The sequence below is a fragment of the Marmota monax genome, unplaced genomic scaffold, assembly GCF_021218885.2.
Source record: "Marmota monax isolate L192 unplaced genomic scaffold, Marmota_monax_Labrador192_F-V1.1 WCK01_AAM20220418_F8-fsc00055, whole genome shotgun sequence".
NCBI classification, from domain to species: domain Eukaryota; kingdom Metazoa; phylum Chordata; class Mammalia; order Rodentia; family Sciuridae; genus Marmota; species Marmota monax.
In genome coordinates, this window is record NW_026695205.1 from 4,811,134 (window position 1) to 4,837,448 (window position 26,315).

The 26,315-nt window shown below is 38.0% G+C and overlaps 1 protein-coding gene across 14 annotated transcripts in view; it reads right to left on the reverse strand.

The window, feature by feature from the left end:
* Rabgap1l (RAB GTPase activating protein 1 like) overlaps positions 1-26,315 on the reverse strand; it is a 616,206-nt gene that overhangs the window by 78,460 nt on the left and 511,431 nt on the right. The window contains exons 1-3 of one of the 14 annotated variants that reach the window (XM_046430149.2): positions 11,294-11,859; positions 10,100-10,308; positions 8,220-8,450 (exon numbers count right to left, since the gene is read on the reverse strand). The exons of 7 other annotated variants lie outside the window; for them this stretch is intronic. In XM_046430149.2, coding sequence (XP_046286105.1) covers positions 8,220-8,330 — 111 coding nt within the window. In that variant the 5' untranslated portion in view covers positions 8,331-8,450; positions 10,100-10,308; positions 11,294-11,859. Of the gene's footprint in view, positions 1-8,219; positions 9,388-10,099; positions 11,269-11,293; positions 11,860-26,315 lie in introns of those variants that run through there. 6 more of the 14 variants (XM_058574418.1, XM_046430153.2, XM_046430154.2 and 3 more) reach the window with 6 other exon arrangements.

Here is a 26,315-nt window from a genome sequence, read left to right on the forward strand (position 1 = left end):
ACCAAAACAACAATGAGATATAACCTCACTCCAGTAAGAATGGCTATTGTCAGAAACACTAAGAATAACAAGTGCTGGCTAGGATGTGAAGTAAAGGGAACCCTTGTACATTGTTAGTATGAAAATAATTAGCATTGCCATTATAGAAAACAGTATGGAGGGTCCTCAAAAAATTAAAACTAGAACTACCATACGATCCAGCAATCCCACTGCTAACTACATAGCTAAAGGAAATGAAATCAGCATGTCAGAGACATCTGCCCTCCATGTTATTGTAGAACTATGCACAACAGCCAAGAAATGGAAACAACCTAAGTGTCCATCAACTGATGAATGAATAAAGAATAGGCGGTACGTATACACAAATGGGCAACTAATCAGTCTTCTAAAAAATCCTGTCATTTGTGAAAATACAGATGAAACTGGAGATCATTATGCTAAATGAAATAAGTCAGACACTGAAAGATAAGTACTGCATGATCTCACTCATATGTGGAATCTAAAAAAGTTGATCTCAGCAGATGAAAGTGGGATGGTAGTTTCCAGACGCAGGGGAGAATAGAGGGTAGGAAGGAATGGGGAGAGGCTGTTCAATGGTGCTAAGCTACAGTTAGGAGAAGAGGTTCTGGCATACTGTTGTACAGTTAGGTGACTACAGAGAATAATAATAATGTTTCAAAAAGCTAGAGGAAAGGATTTGAACGTTTTTACCATAAAAGAATGATAAGTGTTTGAGGAGATAGATATACTGAACCAATTTAAACATTCCATAATGTCTACATGTATGGAAACATCATGTGATACTGCATAATATGTACATTTTTATGTGTTTATGTATCAGTTAAAAATAAATTTAATTTTTAAAAAATGAACGATTTTTAGAAAGAGAGTAAAGAAGCCATCTACCAATATTTCAGTCTGCTAAAAATCCTGGCTTCTCTAATAATTCAATCATATAAATTTCTGTTAACCACTCTTAAAATGTGGATCATTGGATTTTTAAAATATAGTGACAGCATGTAAGTAATAAAATCTGAACTACTTTACCTGGCTTACAAAGCATTAATCATAGCCTGGCCTCTGATTTCTTACTAGTCTGTTCCTGGTTCATGGTGTTCCAACCACACTGACTCACCTGTTCTGTGGGGGCCTCTCTCAGAGGTTTCCTCTGCCTAAAATACTTTTCCTAATCAGATCTCAAATGGCACCAATGAGGCCCTTGCTGACTATCTAATACAAAGCATCCAATTAATCACCCGATTAATTTGATTACATCAATCCACTTTAAATCTCTGTATAGCATTTATTACTAGCTGGTATGTGATTTGACTATTTTGTATCTTACCTGTCCCTACTCTAGATTCATAGTATATCTTTCATAGTATATTCATAGTATATCTTTCTCCACCCAAATCCCTAGTGCCAGTACTAAAACACAGCACACGGTAAATAAAAAAATAATTTTGATTAATTATTAAATACAAATGTGGGTGGCTGAAACAAAACAACAAAAAAATTGGTGTAAAATTTTTAACCATTGTGGACAAGCTATAACTTTATGAAACAGCTTAATGAAAGTTACTGTATTATGTATTATTACACTAAGATCCTAATGCCAGTCTTACAACAAAGCATATGGTATAACAATGAATAGTGTTGTTCAATTACTGAACACAAATTTGAGTTGCTAAAACAAAAAACCCAGAGTAAAATATAGTGGATAAATTATGATTTTATAAAACAAATTAATAAAAGTTAATGTATTATATATTTAATGTTGATTGTTCCTATAATGTCTTCTATTAAGAGTTTTGTTTGGTACTCGGGATTGAACCCAAAGGTAGTTAACTGCTGAGCCACATCCCCAGCCTTTTTATTTTTTGAGACAGGGTCTCACTAGGTTGCTGAGGCTAGCCTTGAACTCATTATCCTCCAGCCTCAGCCTCCCATATTTTCAATTGACTCGCAAATCAACCCCATACTACTAGCAAGTTTAAAAAGAGTACTTTTCAACATCAAAACAGAATTAAGTACAGTTCCCTTGTAATAGAAGCTAGTTTAAGAATTTCATATTTAATAAATAAATACCCTAAATATTTTTGGATGGTAAATTTATTTATACAGTTTTTCTAAAAGCTAATCTCCTTTTATTTCAAGGTTTTGAATAAGGCTGAGGAATGTAGCTCAACGGTAGATACTTGCTTAGCATGCATGAGACCCTGGGATTCGATCCCTAGCACTGCAAAAAAAAAAAAAAAAGTAAGAACAAGTTTAGAATAATAACTAATATATGTATGCTTCTTACTCTATGCTAGGCATTTTTAAGACTTTGCATATATTATATTATAATAATAATTAGCACAGTAGGTGCTAATATGATTTCAATTTTACATATGAGAAAAATGAAGCTCGAAGTCAAGAGCTAATGGGGGAGAGGTCGAACTTGACCCAGTTAGTGTGGCTCCAGAATCTCTGGAGCTCTTGAGTTCTGCTCTATACCATCTTTCTTCACCTGACATAACTCAGTCAGATTCTCTTCAAAGGAATCTGGAGTTTTGATTCAAAGGTGGCAACATAACTCTCTACATATGGCAGAACTGGCAGCAGTATCCTGTCATGGGAATAAGAAAGCTGAGAACTTGGGGACAGAGAGATAAATAAAGTAGATGCAAAGGGAGAAGTTAATTAGATGGCAAGAAACAGAGAGAAAGCCTGCCAGCATCAGACAGTACCAGCGCTGCTACAGCGGAAAGCTTGCCCTTGCATTGAAGAGAACACACCCCGGTGTGTACTCATGATGAATTCTTCTTGCTTAAGATAGCACAAGATTTTATTACTTGCAATCATAAGAACCTTAACTCATCTGAACCAATAAACCAAACGAGGGAAGATTTTGTTTCTTGGCTGAAGATGAAATTGATAAGCTAGTGCCAAAATACATACATGCAATAACCATAATAAAGTAAGTTCATATTTTTAAAAAAATGGATGGATCTTAGCTGGCTTTATTCTATTTAATATTTGAAACATGTATCTGGTGATAATTTGAAATAACTATTGATTTTATTGTTTTCCCCATCTCTGGCATATGGAATCACTCTGATTTTTTTTTTTTTTTTTTAATTTGGCTTGCTTGATGCAATCTATGTGCCAAACCGATAAGGAGGAAGTAATTACAGAATGCTTACCATCTTCTCCCATTTATAGAACAGAGAAACTAGCTCCCAGAAAGAGTGCCCTTCCTTTGCTGGCATAAGCCTGCTATTTTGGTATCTGTCAGTTAACAACATCTATCCAATGTCAATAGAGTAATAGCATGTGTTATCTGGTTGAGCAACTTTTATTAAAGGACTGATCAATCAATTCTCTTACAGAGATGCCATGACCTCAAATTTCTAGATGTGGAACATGGTAAAGCCAGAATAGATCAACTTTTCTACATGGTATTCATGATCTCAAAATTTCCCATTCAAGTTAACACTGCAGCAATCTTTCCAATTTGATAAAATGGGAAGCTTTCAGTAATTTTCAATGTTTCTCTTTTACTTATTCTTCCCATAAAGAGCGATTGCTGCTTCTTCCTAAACAATATGACCTTATCTGTCCATTATAAGAACTAACCAACATGTCAAAACTAATTTCATCTCTCTCTCTCTCTCAGTTCTGTGTATAGTTTTTTTTTTGTTTTTTTTTTTTTGGGGGGGGGGGTTGGGTTTTTGGTTTTTTTTTTGTACTGAGGATTAAACTAAAGGGTACTTTAAGACTGAGCCACTTCCCCAGACTAATTTGTTTATTCATGCCACCACTGTCAAGTGCCTATGTCCAGATACTTGTTCATTCTTTAGGCCTGCATTGTTTTGTTGCCCTTTAAATTTTTTTTTCCAGGGGCAATGTGGCCCCTGCCTATCACTGCCAGATTGTTGCTGCAGTAATTGATCCCATCTGCTGAGCAGATGACCTGGTCCATTTCACTTACTCCTATTGGCTCTATGTGGCCTCCCCACTGTCCTGAGTTCACTCCTACGGTCTTCTGCACCATCAGGGCAGAAAGCCTCAAGTTTCCTGTAGTACTGATACCTCAATAGCGATTCCCTAATCAAGCAGAGTAACTCACCCCACTAGTCTACTTTCTCCTCTTGTCCTCTCTCCTCCTTTTTCTACATCCCCACTTCTTCCTTTAGACCCCCTCCCAACAGCCAGACCATGCGCCCTCATTGGAAGGGAGACAATTAGAAAGGGCTTTCATTGTGCTGAGTCCTTTACAGATGCTCTCACTTGTTCTCAGAGTAAAGCAATGAGGTAGTACTATTACATTTCTCATTTTTCAGAAGAAGAAACCAAGCCTCAGAGAAATAAAGTAATTTCTGGTAAGTAGCACATCTAAAATTTGAAGAACTATGTCTCAAAATCAAATTTTTTAAAAGGGCTAGAGTCAAGCATGGTGGTGCACGCCTGTAATCCCAGCGGTTTGGGAGGCTGAGGCAGGAGGATCTCAACTTCAAAACCAGACTCAGCAACTTAGTGAGACCCTGTCTCTAAATAAAAAAATAAAAACAAGCTGGGGATGTGGCTCAGTGGTTAAGCCCCTGGGCTCAATCCCTGCTACTAAATAAATAAATGAATCAATTTTTTTTAATAAAGTGCTGAAGATGTAGCTCAGTGGTAGAACATTTGCTTAGCATGTGTGAGGCCCTGGATTCAATCAGTGCCTCCAAAATAAACAAACAAACAAACAAATAAATAAATAATTCATCATATCCATGTCTGAGAACTACTGTATTTAACTGCTTTTTTTTTTTTTTTACCGTTCAAGGAATCAAAATATTTCCTCTTTTAATAAGACAAAGTCCAATTATAGAAAGATATTTAATTAATCCTGTATTAAGACAACTTCTAAATCCCCTTCAGAATAGTCAACTTAAACCAAAACAGTGTCTCATAAGTTAGCATGAGTAATTTGCTTCACAGTACAGGAAAAGCTCAGTTTGAAAAGCAGAAAACCTAAGGATTTCTTTCATATGATTTAAATGGTTTGTCTCAAGCAAAGCAAAACATTCAATATGGAATCAAAAGCAAATGATACAAATTTTATAACAGAACAACTTTATTATAACTTTCCCAGATGAACCAAAACCAACTATTACCTTCAAAGGATGATTTTAAAATGTCAACTATGTTTAAAGAAATCTAAATATCTTCAGAAAGTTGTGTAATTTAATACTTCAACATCTAGACTATTTAAAAGTTTGATATACAAAGCAATATTCTGTGTCTCTTCAATGCTTCCCATATTAGTGACCAAATTCTATATCAAATATATACTAATAACCTACAAATAGGAGAGTGTGTCCTGGTAAGTGCATTACTGCTCATTTACATATTCATTTTTCTCTCTGCATGCATTCCCTCTCCTTTCTCTCTCTCACACGCACATACACACGCACAAGATCAAGGGAGAGGATGCTCCCTACTACTCAGTTGCCGCAGTCTGGCTGGGCACAAATCACGAGCCACTGAAACAGGAACAAACTTTATTTCCAAACTCCCACGAACTCCACGCATGCGGCCTTCTCCCGGGACACACCACACACCCCAACCGGAAATCCCTCCTCTGGCACTTCCCCAACCAATGGGAACTCTCCGGGAATCCCGGGGAGAACTTCAAAGTAGTGGGAGAACCCCAAAGTAGCAGGCCAAGGCGGACAGCAGGGGTCTAACATACAATTGAATACACAGCTTAACATAACCATTATCATCTCAATGGCTTGCTGGAGTCACCTCTCAACCACTCCTTTCTGGCAAAAATGCCATGCATCATTCCAACTCGGCTATGGCTCTCAGCACTTAGTCACTGTCATCCTGTCCTCTAAGGTGCTACTTCACATTTCACTGTTTTGTTTTTTGGCTTTTTTGTGCTGGGGATGAAACCGGGGTCTTTGGTTTTCTTCGTAGGTGCTTTACAGGGGAGCTGTATCCCCAGCCTATAAGTGTTCTCACTTTTCCCCTTAGTTCTAGAAAACTTCTGGTTTGTTTTTGTTTTTTGGTTTTGAGAGAGAGAGAGAGAGAGAGAGAATCCTTTAATATTTATTTCTTAGTTTTCGGTGGACACAACATCTTTATTTTATTTGTATGTGGTGCTGAGGATTGAACCCAGCGCCCCGTGCATGCCAGGCAAGCGCGCTTAAACCACATCCCCAGCCCAAAACCTCTGTTTTTAAAGTGTCAGCTCAGACCATTTACGAGGATGCTGGTGGGACTATCAGACAAAATAAAACAAGTCTGAATTCTTTGGATAAATTTTAATGGTAAAATATTATTAAACTAATGTTTTTTGCAGTACCAGGTATCAAACCCAGAGCCTTACCACTCTACCACTAAGCGACATCCCTAATGCCTAAAATAAAATTTAAATAGACACCAAGGTAGTCTATCTTCTACTGAGTCAGTGTAAACTGTGGTTAACTAGGATTTGGTAATATCTCCACAAAAGAACAAAATTATAAAAAAAGAAATTACCCATATTGTAAGACAAGCAATAGGCCAGATGTTTCCATGTCAGCAAACACGTCCAGAAGCATGCTCTGGTTTCACGTTTGTTTTGCTCCTGTCCCCCCCCCCCATCTGATTTTTAAACTATATCTTTCAAGCTTTTACAAAAGTAGAAAATACAATGAATTCCTATGACCTCTTCACCCAGTTTCATTATAATCAGCATGGTCATTTAGTTTCATCTACATCACCAATCCCTCCACTGGATCCTTCTGAATCCCAGCAGACAGTTCAACCATAACTATTCAAATGTATCTCTGAACTGGCATTTAAAAAAAAAAAATCATAGTATCCACATAAGTCAGTGAAAAGAAAAATCATAGTATCATTACTACACAAAAAGATTAAATAATTCCCTTAATATCCTTAAATAACTAGTGAACAGATTTCCCCTATCTTATAACATTTTTATAGTTTATTCAAATCAGAAGCTAAACAAAGTTGAAATATAGTATCTGGTTGAAATAACCCTTAAGGTTTTTTTTGTTGTTTTTTTAAATCAAACTTGTTTATTGTTGTGGCTGCAATTTATTGCTTAAAAAAATTGTCATGTTTTTAAGGTTCCTGTGCCTTAAAATAGAGAAGCAGGGTTTTATACATATCAGTTTTAACTGATATGACATACTCTTTCATTATGTTGTTTGCAATGAATACTATTAAATATAATGAACAAAGAGTATTATAAAAATTTTCCTAACAGGTATGAATATTTATTCATTTATTATGGTACTGGGGATTGAATCCATAGTTGCTCTACCAGTGAGCTACATGCCTAGCCACCCTCCACCCCGCCCTTTTTTTTTTTTTTTTTTGCAGTACTACAAATTGAACCCAGGGCCTCACACATGCTAGGCAAGCACTCTACCACTGTGCTACAACCCCAGTCCTTATTTTTTATTTTATTTTTATTTTGAGACAGGGTCTCACTAAGTTACCAGGTTGGCCTTGAACTTGGAATCCTCCTGCCTCAGCCTCCTGAGCAGCTGGGATTATAGGTGTATGTCAACCACAAGGGAGGAAGAACTTAATTTTTCTATTATACCAGGCATGTACACTAAGACCCTGAAAGGATGATAAAAAGCTTCTTACAAATATTAAATCCAAACTCAAATTGTACTAGAAGTTCCTTTCAGACATCTTGGTAATAACTTAAGATCCCGAAAACTATTTGATTTTTAGGTAGGTCAATTCACAAAGATGTCATAGCCCACTTCATAGACTGAACTGAATTGTAAATGTAGGTAGTCTCACCTAATAGTCATATACATACATACAAGGCAAATGCTTTGAACAAAGTGATATTTGGCAGTATAAAATTCCTCTCAATCTCACTACATAGGAAAGCATTAGTCTAACATTTAAAATGTACAATGATGTATACTGTAATTTTAATTGTCTTTAGTTGTTGATGGACCTTTATTTTGTTTATTTATATGCGGTGCCTCACACATGCTAGGCAAGCACTCTACTGAGCCACAACCCCAGCCTACAGTGTTTAATTATGTAAATAAGTCACTGAAAACCTGTAGACCTTGTGGCCTGTGACACAAAGCCAACAGCAGTACTTCTATTTCGATTCCTAGGCAGCAATGCCTCAGTTGCTACAGGAGTGTAACTACCATCTAGAAGAGAAAGAGCAGCCCCAGGGCAGAGTGCAAGGTGCCACCTACCATAGACCTGGGCTTGCTGATGGCCACCAGACTAGTGAGGAAGTCTTCATCTTGCAGCTGGCTGAAAACGTGGGCGTCATAGGCCACCATAATGGAGATTTCTTCCATCATCTTGCCAGCTGGCCTTCCTGCAGCAGCAGCGGCTGCCCCAGCTCCAGACCAGACTCTCCCAGGAAAACTCCTACTGCAGCACTGCCAGGACACACACACACCCACCCGAGTTCCAGGGGGCTGAGTGTCAAAATCCAGAAAGAAAGGGGGGGAAAAGCAGCTGCGGTCACTGTCTTGTCTAGCAATTCACCCCCAGTAGAAAACTAAAGGAGGTCTCTTATCTATGCAGGAAGTACACATTATCAACACCTCTGCATTCTTAGCACAGCAGATGGAAAAATTCAGTTTTTAGAAATCTTTAAACTTAAAAAAAAAAGAGAGAGAAAGAGAGAGATGTTTCCTAACTAGAAATATCCTATATCAATGCCCCTTAAAACAAAGCAAAAAAATAAAAATTGATACATGCTATGTTCTTGGTGATTAAATGTTTCTGTAATGGTACATCTTCTTACTTCAGTATTATTTACATGAAAAATCTTCTGTGAGGAAAAGCAGATTTTCTTAATGCTCTTAGTGTTTATTTTTTCCTACTCTAAAAAATAAACACATGTCAACCATTTTAATTTCTCAGAATTTATAGAATTCTTGGCACAGTTAAAATTTATCTCCTAAAGTATGAGAAACAGATTATTTGATTATTTTTCCCCTCTGAGTATTTCCATTAAAAAATTATGGCACCAAATATAAATTATAAAAATGAAAAAATTCATTTGGGATAGCAATGTCAATTAATAATAATTTCTCTAACAAAAATTTTTTTTAAACAGAACTTAGTTTTCTGTGATTACTCAGGAAACAATACTCATGTACAAACTATTTTCTCCCATAGATAAATGGTCTTATCACCTTTTGTTTTTAAGGTTAGACTATCTCAATCAGCAGAGAGCATGAACTGTGTGCTGGGGCCTCAGCCACCAGAAGTATTTTAAAGTACAGCTGGAGGTGGTAAAGGAACCTCCACATTTCTAGAGGAATTGTCCCAAAGCTGCCTCAACTGCCAGGATGTATACTGTATGCTAATTCCATGAAAAGGCATTAAGCAAATAAAAAAGGGGGAAGACAAAAGTTCCTCCAAAAACTCTTTATCCAATATTCGAGATGAAGCCGAATATCTTCCCTGGTTATTATAGGTGAGACTGCAGTGGTATGAGAAATACCTTTTGTTATATTATAAATCAATTTGATGACTTTTTTTTTTCTAAATCAAAAGAAATACAGAGACTGGTTTGAATTTTTAGTTTTCATTACCAATAGCATTAACAATAGCAGAATTGTGTTGTCTAAACTGATTTGCTTTTCAGAAAATGAGCAAACAAAGCTCAGAGACCTAAAGGGTCTATTTCCCCAGATTTTCCTGACGTATCTCCATCTTCCGAAGATTAACATGAGGACTTAACCAGTACTTGTGCCATTTAAAAGTGATCAGGAGAGTTTTACAACTTCTACAGCATTCTAGATTAAAAGTGCCTGCGCACACTAGGGAAAACCCTCTTATTGCTAGGAAACAAGCAAGTCTAATAGGCTTAAAGAAAAAAATTCAATATTTAAAATAAATCCTCAAGATTAAAACAGCTTCAACTCGTGTTTGACCCCTGTTGAGCTGGTAAGGCATTTTTACTTCCCCCCCTCCCACCAACCCAGCTTTGTGTTTAAAGCATTATTTTCATTAAATTTTTTTCCCAGCACATTCATCTTAACACTGACTAACCAGGTAACAATTCAATGATAATCAGGAGTCAAGGCATTGTAAGGCACCCGGCAGTTCATACCTTTTAAATTCCTTTTTATCTTTTCAGTAGTGCTTTAAAAGACACTGTGAGTCTCCTCGTGTGTTCCTGGGCACCAGAAGATGTCAGAGTATCTTGCAGCACCGTTCTCTAGATGTGAAAGCAGTTCCTCCTGCTCTCACGTTTTCCTCACTACAGTGACTCAGTGCTTCCTAAGCTGATATCTGAATAAGGTGCACCGACAAAGACACCTGTTGTGAAAGGTAAGAAAACAGCTTCCCATAATGCCTTACTCCCTGCTGGCAACCGCCCAAGGGCAAACAAGAATCATAACCACGTTTGAGCAACTGCCTAAGAGCACAGTCAGTGTAACAACAGGTAATCTTGCTTAAGTAGAACGCTTATAAGTCAAGAAAAAAGCACCCAGAAAACAATATCAAATAGCACCTAGAGGTGCTGCATATTAAACTCATAAAACATTTAAGGCATCAGAATACAAGAATGCAAAAACATTTTTAGAAACATAATCAAAGGCTACAAAAAACAATTTGATATAAACTGAAGCTGACAACTACAAATAAGTCCTTCAAGAAATCTACAAAATTTTTAATTTTTCTTTTATTTTTGTTTATTTCTCTTTGTTTTTTTCTACACAAATCCTTATGCAAACATTAAGAGCTTCTGACTTTTACCTTCAAAAGACTGTTTTAACTAGCCACAGTGACTATATTAAAAACACTGCATTTCTAAATCTAAGAAGTCCACCATCTCAGCCCCAGTGCATACCTTCTCTTGAGCAAGGACTCTCTTAAATTTGAATTATAACCTTATTTTTTTTCTGTACTCTTAAAATACACTGTACTTTCAGAGTCTGGGAGGACAAATTCAAGGTTTTTTCCCCTTATGTGATTAATTGTATGACTACGGTTCCAACAGAAGGCATGCTCTTTGAAAACTGATGATATATTAGGAAAACTTGTTCCTGTAGAGACTCTTTCTTGTTTACTCATTTTCTCCAGTCTCAGAAGCAAAAGCTACATTAATAAACTCCCAAACTTCAGCAGCTACTGAAGACAGTCATGTTTACATTCAGCCCTTGGATGTGCATCTTACCACCCCACCTGCCCCACAGACACCCACTGGCTGGGTTCCCAGGGTTGTTTACACCTGAGTTTCTGTAGTTATCTACTAACAGCACTGGAAAGGAAAAAGAAAAAGCAGACTGTTGAAAATTACCTGAGATCAAGGGTGTGGTGCGGACACCACCATTTACCGCTACAGTTCAGCTACAGTTCACCAAGAGGGTTGTGCACCCAAACAGGCAGCAGGAACCATGGCGTTCTGTTCACTGTTTAGATGGTCCACAGTCCCAGCAGGAACTAGCTAGCTGCCTGACCCAGGGCAAGTCATTTAACTTCCCCAGGTTCCGACTTCCTCCTGGTCATGTAAATTGAGAGGGACAGACTCCTTCAGAGGTTTTCACATGTGTGTAGAAAGAATCAAAAGGAAGGTGTCCGATTTCCTTCCACCAAGCAGGTTTGCTGGGGAAGCTGAAGGTGGGGATACATTTTAAATCTCTATCAGTATAAAAATCAAAAGTAACATTAAATGTAGATATCAAGAACGTTGCCCCAGTGTTAATAATTGGTCTCAACAAATGCAGTCTACTTTGAAGCCTAGTCGAGAAATTTCAAAATTCAATTATTTTGTCTAAAAATGTGGATTCAATGACAGTAGTTTTATTTTTCATCAATTACATTACAATTTATAGTCTTTTTATTCAGAGGCCAAACCAATTAGAATTAAATAAAATAATTTTCAAAAGCCTTTTCTTTAAAGAAAATATCAATAAATAATAAATCTGCAATAATTTTTAAATACTGTTTTAATATTTCATGCTGATTTTGTCCCAACAGTCATCCTTCTTGGACCATGGTCTTTAAACAAAAACATACTTGGCTCCTGCTAGAGTAGGAGGCAAATCTCCCAGGGCTGGGATGTAGCTCAGGTGGGATCCTGCCTAGCCTGCAGGAAGCCAGGAAACAAAAACAAAAACAAACCCCACATCTTGGCCTTCAGAGAACACCCACTCTCAAGTATCTAACTTAGAAACAGCCAAAATAAAACTTGATAAAGTCTGAATAAGATGTGGTCCTATTTCTATTCCTGGGTTCTCCCAAATGCAGCAAAGCCAAGTCGTTTGACTGGGGCAGCAGAACTGCAATACGCACCAAAGCAGAAACACTAAATCCCAACTCACGCAGAATCAACTCGCCTCACCAGAGAGGCTGTGGAGGCCCTCTCCCCAATCTCAGGTTCTACTTGTTGAACATTCTCTTCATGACAACCATAAAATCAGGATCAGATGGCAAAGAGGAAAAACAACCATGACAGAAACATGGTCTAGAGGGCAAAAGGTTCCTGAGTGCCCCACCCCACCCCCACAGGCAGAGCCCTGCAGACGCTGCTCCTGGCCAGCCGCCTTCCTCTAGTCAGCCACAAACATCCTCATACAGGCTCCTAAATAACTTGACACAAATATCCAGTAAGTCCTCATGACTTAATGTTACGTATACCCACCCAAAAGCAAAATGTTCGTTGTTGATGTAGAAATAAAGAACCATAAAGAGGACAAAATTCGAAGAATACTTTTTTAATCATGGAAAACCATTATTCCAAGTAGGTTTCTAGCTAAGCTTAAAAGTATACATTACAAAACTCAAGGACTCTAAGTAGAAGAAAAGATAAATTAAGATGTGAATGAGAAACCATAGAAGTAGCAACAGAAGAAAGCTTTTCAGAATGTTCTGGATTTTGGAATAATCTAGTAACACCTACTGGGTTTTTACAATGGAAAAAGAACGAGTACAAAGATAAGTGAAATTCTAGTTCTCTTTAAATTATGAAAAGGAAAATAAAGAAAACCATTATGCTTATGTTGAATTGCAGCCATTCAGCACATTATCTTTCCTATCTTTGCTAGCATTGCTAGGCAAACTTAAAACCTCAGAAAACATAGATTCTCTTAAAAAAACAAAAAACATTAAACCAGGGGAAAAAAGACCAGTGCTACCTAAATACTTGCTTCCCAGGTATACTGGATATTTTAATGCCTCATTTGCATCTCACTACAAAGAATGAGGGTGAGGGAGATTCCAGACCACAAAGAAAAGCTGTAACTTATTCAGCTTTTCACCTCAATTATAACATTGTAATCCACAAAATACAGAAACTAAGCTTTACCTAATCAAAAAATATGCCTCACTTTGCCCAAGCATTCACTGATATCTGCTCTCATCCAACATGAAGACAGTATCAGATGCATCTGAAAACTTGAATAACCTTCACCTTGTCTCACTTCTTCGCACAAAGTGTTTTTTTAGTACTGGGGATTGAACTCAGGGGCACTCGACCAATAAACAGAATCCCGAGCCCTGTTTTGTGTCTTATTTAGAGACAGGATCTCACTGAGTTGCTTAGTGCCTTGCCCATTGCTGAGGCACTAAGCAACTCCTGTCTCAGCCTCTGGAGCCATGGGATTATAGGTATGCACCACAGCCCTCAGCTCAAAGTATTTTAACTGAATTCCACTTTCAAAGAACTTGACTTAAATTAATAATTATTTTAAGATTGTCTTAACAACCAAATCAGCCATTGTGCGTGATATATTAATTTTTCATCTGATCAGAGTGTGACCCTTCAGAGAACACAGAAGGGTTTCCTGCAAGTGCTGCTTTCTCAGTTTCTCCTGCCTGGATGACTCCTTTCCATCTCAGGTCTTCACAGGAGGCTATAAACAGTGGACTTGGCTAAATTCCCACAGTTAAAACTTGATGAATTTAATAGCATCTGAATTATATCTTGGTTTTTTGAAAAAAAAACACCCCAGCATTTATGTGCATGAGAGGGGCTTGCAGAATTTGTAATGCAGTGTTACATATCATCTAGTTATAATAATGAATATTTAGTAGAAATTTTATAATGATAATAACACAGCTAGGAGTCTACAGCCCATGCTTAGGTCCATATTAAAATCTGTGCTCTCATTCCTGTTTTAAAAAACGTAGCAGCTAGGGCTGGGGTTTTGGCTTAGTGGTAGAGTGTTTGCCTAGCACACATGAGGCACTGGGTTCGATCATCAACACGACATAAAGTAAAATAAAGACACTGTGTCCACCTATAACTAAAAAATAAATATATATATTTTTTAAAAGTAGCAGCTAATATTTACTAAGTGTGCACCATGTTCTAGACACAGATTTCATTTAATCTTTACAAAGTACTATAATTATCCCTATTTTACAGATGAGGTAACTAAAGCATGGGAAAGTTTAGTGATTTGACTCAATTCTAACCTCTAGAAAGAATGCTGATAAGACTTGAAAAGGTACGTCTGTCTCCTATGTGCATGTCCTTCACATATGAAGGAAGCACACCAGTCCCAGAACGGGCCAAGTACCAGGCACTGCTGATTCTCAAACACTTGTGCACACACATGCGTGCGCATATATTACAGAATATAAAGCAGACTGTTTCCTGTAAGTAATACAACACTAAAGATGGAGGATTGTAACAGACTCAAGTCTCTCTGCAGACAGGGAAGACTTCATGAAAAAGATAGGTAGACCTGAAGAGGCAAAGTGAAACAATTTTTTCATATAGGGAAAATGAAATTAGCCCAACCAAAGTGGTGAATTGATGTTGGCCACGATAGGAGTAAAGGTTTCAAAGGTAGACTTGAACAGGCCTGAGGTGGATTTCAAATGCCAACTGCACAGATTTGGCGTACATGGCATTATAAGGAGCATCTGCCACAGACATACTGGGATATGCCGGGTCTCACTAAGTTGCTGGCCATAAGGAACAGCAGCCATTGAACTGCTTAGTCATGTCTGCTTGCAACTGATAAAGAGATATAAGGGGCATTAGCCACAGGCACGCTTAGCAATGACTGGTTACAATTCATAGGGAGCACATCTCCATGGACATGCACAAAAAACATGACCAGTTGCAATTACATGACCTCACTGGATATAACCAATGGACATTGACTTTCGTACCAACATACACCACCAACTTGGAACTGTATTTAAATTGCTGGTCCTGCCACAGTGAAAAGTTTTGCTCCAAGGACATAGATGAGTCTGGCTGCCTTGCTGTCCATCCCTGGGCTCACTCCACCATTCCCTGATGTCCAGCCATCGGCTGGAGAGAAGCACCAGACAAGGACAACATCTGCTCTTTGGCTAAGAGAAGTCACAGGGCATTGGAGGTATTTGGGGGCTCATAGTTGCCTTAGGATTGTGTGATTTGCTTATAGTGTTTAATTAGTGTGCACTTAAGGCTAGCTGGGGTGCTCCTATACTCCCAATACTTTTGTACTTATTGCTTATATTTGATGATTGGTGTGATTGAATATATGCTTGCATTTAAAGACAATCTGCCTCCGAGTAATTTTTTTTTTTTAATATTTATTTATTTATTTTTGTTTTCGGCGGACACAACATCTTTGTATGTGGTGCTGAGGATCAAACCCGGGCCGCACACATGCCAGGCGAGCGCACTACCTCTTGAGCCACATCCCCAGCCCCCGAGTAATTTTTAATAGTGCTACTGGCAACTGGCATGTAGGCCCAGGGCTGTCACAGAAGGCTTCTGCCTTTCTGGCCTCCATGGAGGAGGGAAGTCCAGCATAATGGTTAACATGTGGGCTCTAGAGTTCCAACCTGGTCTGATACTAGCCCCTCTATTCCCTGGCTGGATCTTAGTCTGTGTGGGCTGCTAAGAGATAAAATACTATGCATAGCCCAGATGATTTATGAACAACAGAGTTTATTTCTTCCTGTTCTGGAAGCAGAAATCTGAGTCAAGGTGCTCAAGGTGTGGGAAGACTCTCTGGGTCTCCATATGGTCTTTTATAAGGACACTAATCTCTAATTCAAGACGACTCCACCTTTATGACCTAATTACCTGACAATGCCCCCATCTCCTAATGCTGTTCTCTGGAGTTAGGATGTCAATATTAGTTTTTAGGAGACACAAACATTGTGTATATACCAGTGACCATGAGCAAATTACATAAGCCACTCAGTCTTGGGTTTCTCATCCATAAAATGAGAAATAATAACAGTGCTGATATTATAAGGAATAATAAGATAACACATGTAAAAGTCCCTAGCAAGTTACCTGACTTTGGATAAAAAACTTGATAAATGTTAGCTACTGAGGTTTTGTTTGTTTTGTTTTTTGGTACTGGGGATTGAACCCAGGGGCGCTTTTAATCCCCAGCCCTTTTAATGTTTTTATTTTGAGATAGGGACTTGCTAAATTGCTTAGGGCCTCATTAAGCTGCTAAGGCTGGTCTCAAATTTGGGAATCCTCCTGTCTCAGCCTCCTGGGTTGCTGGGATTACAGGAGTGCACCATCATATCCAGCTAGTTACTATTATTATCAATACTAATAAAAATTATGTCTGGAGGGAAGAGATCAACTGCCAAAACCTGAAGAGAAGATGGGATTATAACCTTGAATGGGGGGTGGGGGGCTGGGGACAGGGAGCAGGGCATTCTCAGTATGCAAGAATGAAACTAATACCTCTATTCCCCCCCCCCCCATTTTCTTGTCTAGTTAATAAAACTCCAGAAAGGACTGGAAGTCCTAACCAAAGAGAAAGAAATAAAAAGCATCCAAATTGGAAAGAGGAAGCCAAATTGTTACTCTGTATAGATGATATGATCTTATATGTAGAAAACCCTAAGACTCCACTATTAAAAATAATAAATAAATTTAGAAAAATTACAGGATACAAAATCAGCACACAAAAGTCAGTAATACTGCTATATACCATTAGTAAATTATCTGAAATAGAAATCAAGAAATCAATTCCAGGTTGGGGCTGTAGTTTAATGGTAGAGTGCTTGCCTAACATGTGTGAGGCACTTGAGTTTGGTTCTGAGTCTCAGCAACACATATAAATAAAATAAAGGTCCATCACAACTTTAAAAAGAGGAAAAGAAAGAAAGAAAGCAATCCCATTTACAATATCAAATAAATAAATAAATAACCTAGGAGTAAATTTAACCAAAGAGATAAAGGCTATTTATAATGAAAATTATAAAACATTGATGAAAAAAATTCAAGAAGACACAAAAAATGGAAAGACATCCTGTTTTATGGACTGGAAGAATCAATATTATTGAAATGTCCATAGTACCCAAAGAGATCTATAGATTTAATGCAATCTCTATCAAAATACCAATGACATGCTTCGCAGAACTAGAAAGAAAAAAACCCCTAAAATCTGTATGAAACCACAAAACACCTGAAGAGCTGAAGCAATCTTGAGCAAAAAGAACAAAGCAGGAGGCATTATACTGCCTAATTTCAAAATATATCACGAGAGTGAGGTAATCAAAACAGCATGGAGCTGGGCCTGATGTCGCACCCTGTAATCCCAGCAGCTCTGGAGGCTGAGACAGGAGGATCATGAGTTCAAAGCCAAACAACAATGGCAAGGTGCTAAGCAACTCAGTGAGACCCTGTCTCCAAGTACAAAATAGGGTTGGGGATGTGGCTCAGTGGTCAAGTGCCCCTGAATTCAATTCCCAGTACCAAAAACCAACCAACCAACCAACCAACCAAAAACCAGTATGGTGCCGACATAAAAACAAACATGTATAGACCAATACAACAGAATATGGGGCAGAGAAATAAACTACATCTACTGCCAACTGATGTTCAGCAAAGATGCTAAGAACATGCACTATCGAAAGGACAGAAATTTCAATATATGGTGCTAGAAATGCTGGGTCTAGACATGTTAAGAGAATGACACCAGACTTAAATGTGAGACCTGAAACTACCAGAAGAAAACATGGGGAAAATGCTTTAGGACATTGGAATTACCAAGATTTTTATTTTTGTTTTGTTTTACAGTTCTAGGGATTGAACCCAGGGATGCTTTACCACTGAGCTACATCCACAGCCATTTTTATTTTTCATTCTGAAATGGGGTCTTGCTAAATTGTAGAGGCTGGCTTTGAATTTTGAACATGAAGTCCTCCTGCCTCAGCCTCCCAGGATGCTGAGACTACAGGTGTGCACCATCATGGCCAGCTGGAATTAGCATGTTTGTTTTTTGCTTTTTGAGAATACCCCAAAAGCACAGAAAACAAAAGCAAAAATAGACAAATAGGGTTACATCAAATTAAAAAGCTTCTACACAGCAAGGAAACAATCATTAGAATGAAGAGACAACCTATAGAATCAGATAAAATATTGCAAATGAATATCTTATATGGGTTAATATCCAGAATATATAAGAACTAAAAAAATTCAACAGCAAAAATTTTTATTATAAAATGGACAACAAACCTACACATTTCTCAAAAGAAGACATAAAAATAGCAGGTATATAAAAAATGTTCAATATCACTAATCATCAGGAAAATGCATATTAAAGCTATAATGAGATACAACTTCATTCCAGTAAAAATGACTATTATACAAAACATTAAAGATAACAAGTACACACTGTTGGTGTGAAAATAAATTAGTATTGTCATTATGGAAAATAGTATTGCCAGTATGAAGGATACTCAAAAAATTAAAAATAGAACTATCATATGATCCAGAAATCCCACTGCTGAGTATATATTCAAAGGAAATCAAATCAGCACATCCAAGACACCTGCTCTCCTGTTACTGCAACACTATTCACAACAGCTAAGAAATGGAACTAACCTAAGCGTCCATCAACTGATGAATGAGTAAGGAATATGTGGCACACACACAGTGGGATACTAATGAGACAGACAAACAGACACCCACATACATAAAGAAAGAAATCCTGTAATTTGTGACAATATAAGTGGAACCAGAGATTATTATGCAAAATGAAACAGGCCAGGCAGAGAGAAACTAGTATCACATGATCTCATTCATATGGAATCTAAAACAGTTGATCTCTTAAATATTTAGCATAGAATGGCTGAGAGTGTGAAGAATAGGGAGTGGGGGAGAGGTTGATCCCTGGGTTCTAAGTTATGGTAAGTAGGAATGAACCGTTCTGGGGTACTATTGATAGCAGGGTGACTGCGGATAATGATGCACCTTCGTTAAAAAAGCCAGATTTTAAGTGTTTTTACCATAAAAAAAAGACATTTGAGGAGACAGATGTTTAACATGATTTAAACATTATACAATGTATATATGTATTAAAACATCATGGGAAAGCCAATTAATATGTACGATTTTTATTTATTAGTTTAAAAATTAAGTAAAAAAATCCAGGAGTGGTAAATAAAAGGTGCCACACACCACCAATCCTCTACCAGTTTTCCCTAAGCAACTAAAACCCTCTAGACATTGCTTTATTTGAGAGCAATTTGGTGATTTACATGAGTCTTCTCTGAAATGAGGGAGCCAGGTTAGAGGGGGGAAGGCTGGATAAGGAGGTGGGGAGCAATCTCCTGAAGTTTGCTGCCCTCTCTAGTTTCCTGACTACAGAACACAGCACCTTTATTTTATTTTATTTTTATGTGGTGCTGAGGATCAAACCCGATGCTTCACACGTGCAGGGCAAGCGCTCTGTCACTGAGCCACAACCCCAGCTCCAAATTACCGCTTATTAAATCAAATAATTGTGACAAGAATGGGAAACAAAGAGAACACTGCTGTGTAATGATGTCCATCTGTTATAACCTGATTAACACAACACTATTACTATGGTATTATGTGGAAATAAATAATCCTTCTTTATCACTGTATTATAAAAAGGTTTTTCACAGTTCATTTGTACCTTTGGGTCAAAAGAAATATCCTATGGGATAGTTTAAAGTAGCAGCTTATCCTGAAGCTTAGAACTGACCAATAAACCTTCCATCCACTTCATTTCAAAGATGATAAGGAGTTTGGATTAGGGGTGGACTGGGAAGGAGAAGGAAAACATTTAACATCTACTGTGCTGGGCCAGGGCTTTAACCACATTCTCTCTTCTAGTTGGTACACAGAAACATGGGACTGGCTCTATCATCCCCATTTATAAGAGGCTCCAGGCCTTAGCAGTTCAAGTAATTTAAGATTACACCACTGTAAATCAGAGCTATGATTAAAACTGAAATATGAGGGAATAAATCTCAGGGTTTTTCCCACCTACATCAGGTTCATCATAAAATGAATATAAGAGAGAAGAAAGGAGATTCAATTCACTTTTTTAAAAGTATTTATTTTTTAATTTTAGGTGTATACAATATCTTTTACATTTATGTGGTGCTGAGGATTGAACCAAGTGCCTCATGCATGCTAGGTGAGCACTCTACCACTGAGCCACAACTCCAGTCCCGCACTTTTTTTTTTTTTCCTAAGTGAATTAGTGACAAGCCACTTTATTTATTTACTTTTTATTTTTTTTGTGGTGCTGGGGATTGAACCCATGGCCTTATGCCTGTAAAACAAGCACTCTACCAACTGAGCTATAGCCCCAGCCCCTCAATTAAATTTTTAACAGTCCAATTACTGAAAGAAACAAGCTTTCAAATTTCCCACACCAAATTCTATTTCTTTTCTTCATATTTTGCTCTTAATATCGTATCATTATGTATTAAAAATGAGCTGAAATTCATATTGTATCCATTAGTATTATTTATAGGGCATTTGCAAATATAAAGGAAAAAAAGACAGAAGGTCAGCCATCAATTTCTCCTCAAGTTACTGATGCATACAAGTCACAAATTAACTGTCTGTGCTACTACCGAAAAGATTATGTGGTTTGAGGTGGTATTTTTTGAACGACCTTTTAGTGGTGGTTTCCATGATGTTAAAAATAGGCTTTGGGGGCTGGAGTTATAGCTCAGTGGTAGAGGGCTTGCCTAGCATGTGTAAGGCACTGGGTTCAAGCCTCAGCACCACATAAAAAAATAAATAAATAAAAATAATGGTATTGTATTTAAAAAAAAAAAGGCTTTTATGCTGGACATGGTGGCACATGCCTATAATCCCTCAGCTTCCCTGAGGCAGAAATACTGCAAGTTCAAAGCCAGTTTCAGCAATGTAGCGAGGCCCTAAGCAACTTAGTGAGCTCTTGACTCAAAATAAAAAATAAAAAGTACTGGGGATGTGGCTCAGTGGTTAAGCAACTCTGGTTCCATCACCAGTACTGCCCCCCTCCCCCCAAAAAAGGCTTTTAAGAGTAATATGTCAGGCACAGTGACACACACACCTGTAATCCCCAGTTACTTGGGAGGCTGAGGTAGGAGGATCCCAAATTCAAGACCAGCTTAGGCAACTCAGCAAGACCCTGTCTCAAAATAAGAAATAAGCTCTCTGCTTCCAATCATTATATGAGCTGCTTTTCTAGGCCACACTCTTCCACCATGAGGTTCTGCTTCACTTTGAGCCCTGAGGAGTGGAGCTGGGTGTCTATGGCAAAGACCTCTGAAACTTTGAGCCTGCAAATAAGTTTTTCCTCCTCCAAAATTGTTCTTGTCAGATCTGTTAGTCACAGCAGTGAAAAAAAGCTAACTAAAATAGAAACTAGTACCAAGAATGGAGTCATTGCTGTGATTAACTGACTTGACTATGTGATCTTATCCATGGAGCTCTTATGAATGGGTTGAAGGAATTTTGAAATGTGTATCAATGCAAGCTGGAAATGCTTTAGATTGTTTTAAGTGGAGCTTAATGCCAATTCTGGTGGAAGCTCAAAGACCAGAATGCCAATAGTAACACTGACAGTGAAGAGAGGGCTCGAGAGTGTTTAGAGGAAAAGGACACACTATTGGTAAATGGACTAGAGGCCATTTGTTCTGGCTGAGAATGTCTGCATTTTGCCAGTGTCCTGAGACTTTCTGTGAGTTGATTTAAAAAGCAATGAACTTCTTAATCTGGCAAAGAAATTTCTAAGCAGCACAGCATTCAGGAAGTGGAATGGGTATTGCTGGAGGCTTTTAGCCAAGTTTATTTTGTGATATTCAGTAGCAGAAAGTAGAGTAGAAAGATTTGAAAAACTTGAGACTAAAAGGCAGGAGTAAAACTGGGGCTAAGAAGTTATAGTTATTAAAGACTGTACTACCCTAAAAATGCTAAAGACTTTGCCCAGAGACTTTAAAAAAGATGGCTTGAGGGTGTCTCTTGAATTGGCAAGATTCTATCCATCTCAGACTTAAGGAAGTAAAAATAAAAATTCTCTGGAGAAGAGACCAGTGGGGTATTCTTGCACAAGGGGGGCTAGGAAGTTTTTTCAACATGATCAGCTACCCAGGGACTGGGAGGCTGATGCAGCCAGGGTCTCTGGAGGTTTGGCTATTGTTCTAGATGGGGGCAGACCTTGGCATCAACCACATGGTGCTGGTTCCATTCTGCAGGAATGTAGGATGCCAGAGTTAGGGTGTCATGGAGACTTCCACCAAGATTTCCAAGGAAGGCCTGGGAGGCCAGGCAAAGTGCAGCAGGGTCAGAGTCCCTGCAGGCACCCCCTGAGAAGGAGACGCATGGGGATGTGAGGAGGAAGACAAAGATGCAGTAGAGTGTGCGACAATGCAAGAACATTCTGGTGAAACGATTGGGTTATGAGAGCCTTAACCCATCCGTGAATCAATCCTCTATGATAGGGATTAACTGAGTGGTAACTGAAGTTGGGTAGGGTGTGCCTGGTCACTGGAGTCATGCCTTTGGGTATGTATTTGGTGAGCTGAGCTTAGTTTCTGTCTCTGCCTTCTGATCATCAGATGAGCTGCTTTTCTCCACACTCTTCTGCCATGATGTTCTGCCTCACCTCACCTGAGGAATGGAGCCAGCTGTCCATGGACTGAGACATTGGATACTGTGAGCCCTCAAATAAGTTTTTCTTCCTCAAAAAAAAAAAAAAAAAAAAAAAAAATTTAAAGGTAATTTGCTCAACTGGCTAATAATAAAATAGTAAAAAGGTTTTCACAGTTTTTTCTTTGTCTTGTACTGGGGGTTTGAACCCAGGGGAGCTCTACCACTGAGCTACCTACCCAGTCTTCTTTATTTTTTATTTTGAAACAGGGTCTTGCTAATTTGTTCATGCTAACTTTCAACTTGCAATTCTCCTCTCTCAGCCTCCCAGGGAGCTGGGAGGACTATTGTGCACCACTGTGCTCAGCTTCTTCATAATTTTTAAAGAGTAGTCATAGTAGCAGCAATGGCAATGTCCAGAGCATCCTAAATTCATTCATTTGAATGAGAGTTTATGTTAAATCTAAAATACTTTCTATAGAGAGACCAACAGATATGAAAGAGAAAAGGCATAAAAATACACGAAGTTTAAGCTCTTTGAACATGCTAGCATAACTATCCATCTTTTTATCCGTTTAATCTTATCTATCCCTCCCTCCCCCCACCCACCATATCTTCCTTTTTAAAATGTTTTTTATTAGTCCATTATAGTTACATATAGCGGGGTTAATTTTGACATGATCATATATACATGGAATATAATTTGCTCCATTTCAGTGCCCAGTACCTCCTCTTTCCCTCCCTACTCTCCTCCCCCGGTTCCCCTTGCTCTCCTCTACTGGTCTTCCTTCTATTTATTATTTTTTAATTGGTGCTTTATAGAGACTCATAAAGGTATGTTCACTGTGGTATATTCATATATGTACACAGCATAATTTGGTCACATTTATTCTCAGTTCTTCCCTTTTTCTGTCCATCTCTCTCCCCCTCAATCCCTTTCCTCTACTCCATTGATCTCCCTTCTATTTTCATGAAATCCCCCACTCATTTTCCTCTAGCTTCTGCATATGAGAAAAAACACTTGACTTTTGACTTTCTGAGTCTGGCTTATTTCGCTTAGCATGAGGTTCTCCAATTTTATCCATTGTCCAGCAAATGGAATAATTTCATTCCTCTTTGTGGCTAAGTAAAACTCCAGTGTGTATATGTACTATATTTCCTTTATTCCTTCATCTGTTGACAGGCACTGGGGCTGCTTGTGAATTGCCCTGCTATAAACAATGATGTGCCTGTATCACTATATGCTGATTGGTATATATATATACCAAAGAGTAGGATAGCAGGACATAGGGTGGGTCTATTCCTAGTCTTCTGAGGAATCTCCATACTGCTTTCCCAAATGATTGTCCTAACTGCAGTCCCACCAACAGTGTATCAGTGTCCCTCTCCCTCACCTCCTCACCCCCACCATTTCTTTCAAACACACCTCTCTTAAAAGGTTATTTTTCTCCTAAAAGACTTGACACATACTACATTTTTTTTTCACCTTTTCTTTTTAGTTTAGGAGGATAGACAAGCTATCACTGAGCTACAGTGCCAGGCCACATATTCCATTTCTGTCAGATAACTTACTAAACAGACATCTGGAAACTTTACTCCAGTTATCCTACACTGTTCACCTTACACAAGCGTTGATAATATAAGTGAGATGTGAACACAGTGTATACAGTCTTATGATTGTAGTTGATAAATAAGCCCCAAGTTTACTACTCACTGTAGATGAACTCTTCTATTATTTATATTTACTGCAATCACCAGGCTTTCAATATCACTTAAAAAAAAAGCACACACCTCATTTTATATCCACTAATGTCTTACTGAAGATATTCCATTTAAAAAAACAACTGATATGTGTAGGGGACAACTAACATGTAGAATATTATCTCAGGAGTTCTTTCCTATGACAGAAAACAAGCTGTAACTTAGTTGAAGCATCTCTACAAGATTCATTTCTAAAGTGGCCATTTTGTGAAGGAGCATCTTCCTAAGTGGAGATTCCCTCTGAGAGCACACAGTTTCTCTTTCAGGCAGACTCCCTGAGCACTGTTTACAGAAGTTGCTTGTGTTCTTTACAAGCTGTCTAACTTTTCAACATCACAGAACACAAAGTGAACAGTCTGCTTGGTATTTTGTTTTTACTTCAAGGCAGCTGAACAGAAGCAGAGTGAAGAAAACAGGTCTAAGAGTTGCATAGTGATAACACTTCATATATGTTCGTGTGAAGCTTGACTCTCAAACAGGTGGAATGCTCCAAGGCTCCGTGGGATCTTCCAGGGCACTACAATACAACAGTACCCCCAGCCACTCTAAGCCTTAGCTAACCTTAGCTCAAGTGACTCTGCTAAGGTACTTCTGGATCAAATAAGCAAAAATAAAATTATTACAGGTAATACCAACCACTGCAATTTAATCTGAGTGATTCTCTCTTAATATGTTAATATATTTCCTCTAAAAACAACTTAGCATTAAAAAGCCATATTGTAGAATTCTGTATGCAATGAATTTGACATTTTTTAAAATTCAGCATATTATATCATTGATAGGGTATTCTTTTAGAAAAGAAGAACTAAAGCAAATGATGAACACAGCAATGTTCAGAGGCTGAGGGGTGAAGAGACGTTCTTGTTTTACATACTGTGTTTTTTGATTTTGCTACAAACAACCCATGTATGAGTTAACACAAAAATGCAGAAATCACAAGAAATTCAAAGTGAAAAGCACCCTCTTAGTTTTGATGATCAATATACAAACATATAAATTTAAAATAAGTCCTTCAAGCCTTTAGTAGGTATAGTAAAGCCTTTACTTGGTCCTGAAGATTAGTTATTCAGGCAGTTGCTAAGCAACATTCTGTTCTAGAGGGCTAAAGTGCATGAAATTAACAGGTTTTCAGGAAAAGATAAACTGCATGAAACATTAGGGAATAACAGAAAGGGGAAAAGCATTAACTTGCTAATTAGACTGTAAGACATTCGGTGGCTTTAGTAATAGTGCTTCTTTGCCACTAGCACCAAACAAGCACTTTAGTGCATTCACATTTTAATTTTATTGAAACACTGATCATAATACCTATACACTCAACAGTCTAATTATTTTGAAAACCTCAAATTAAATCAGATCAGGATACTCTACTTGCTACTACTAACAGATCTCCAAAGATAACTTTTTTCTAAGAGTATTTTACAAATCACTAGTTTCAGGTATATCACAACCATAGTTTTTGTGTTAAAAAATGTAATTATTGTAACATGAAATTATAAAGTGACATCTTCATAGTGCTGTGTAGAAACTACCAGGTGGCTAATCTTTGACAGGGCACCCAGAACAGGGGGGAAAGGATCTTCAAGTGTAAAAGAAAGAAGACTCTTACCTACACCATAAGAAAAATGAGTTGAAATGGATTAAAGGCCTGAGACCCTAAACCACAAGTCTCTAGTAGAAAACAGAGAAAGGCTCCTTCACACTAGTCTTGGCATTAGTTTTTTGGTCTGACACCACAAGC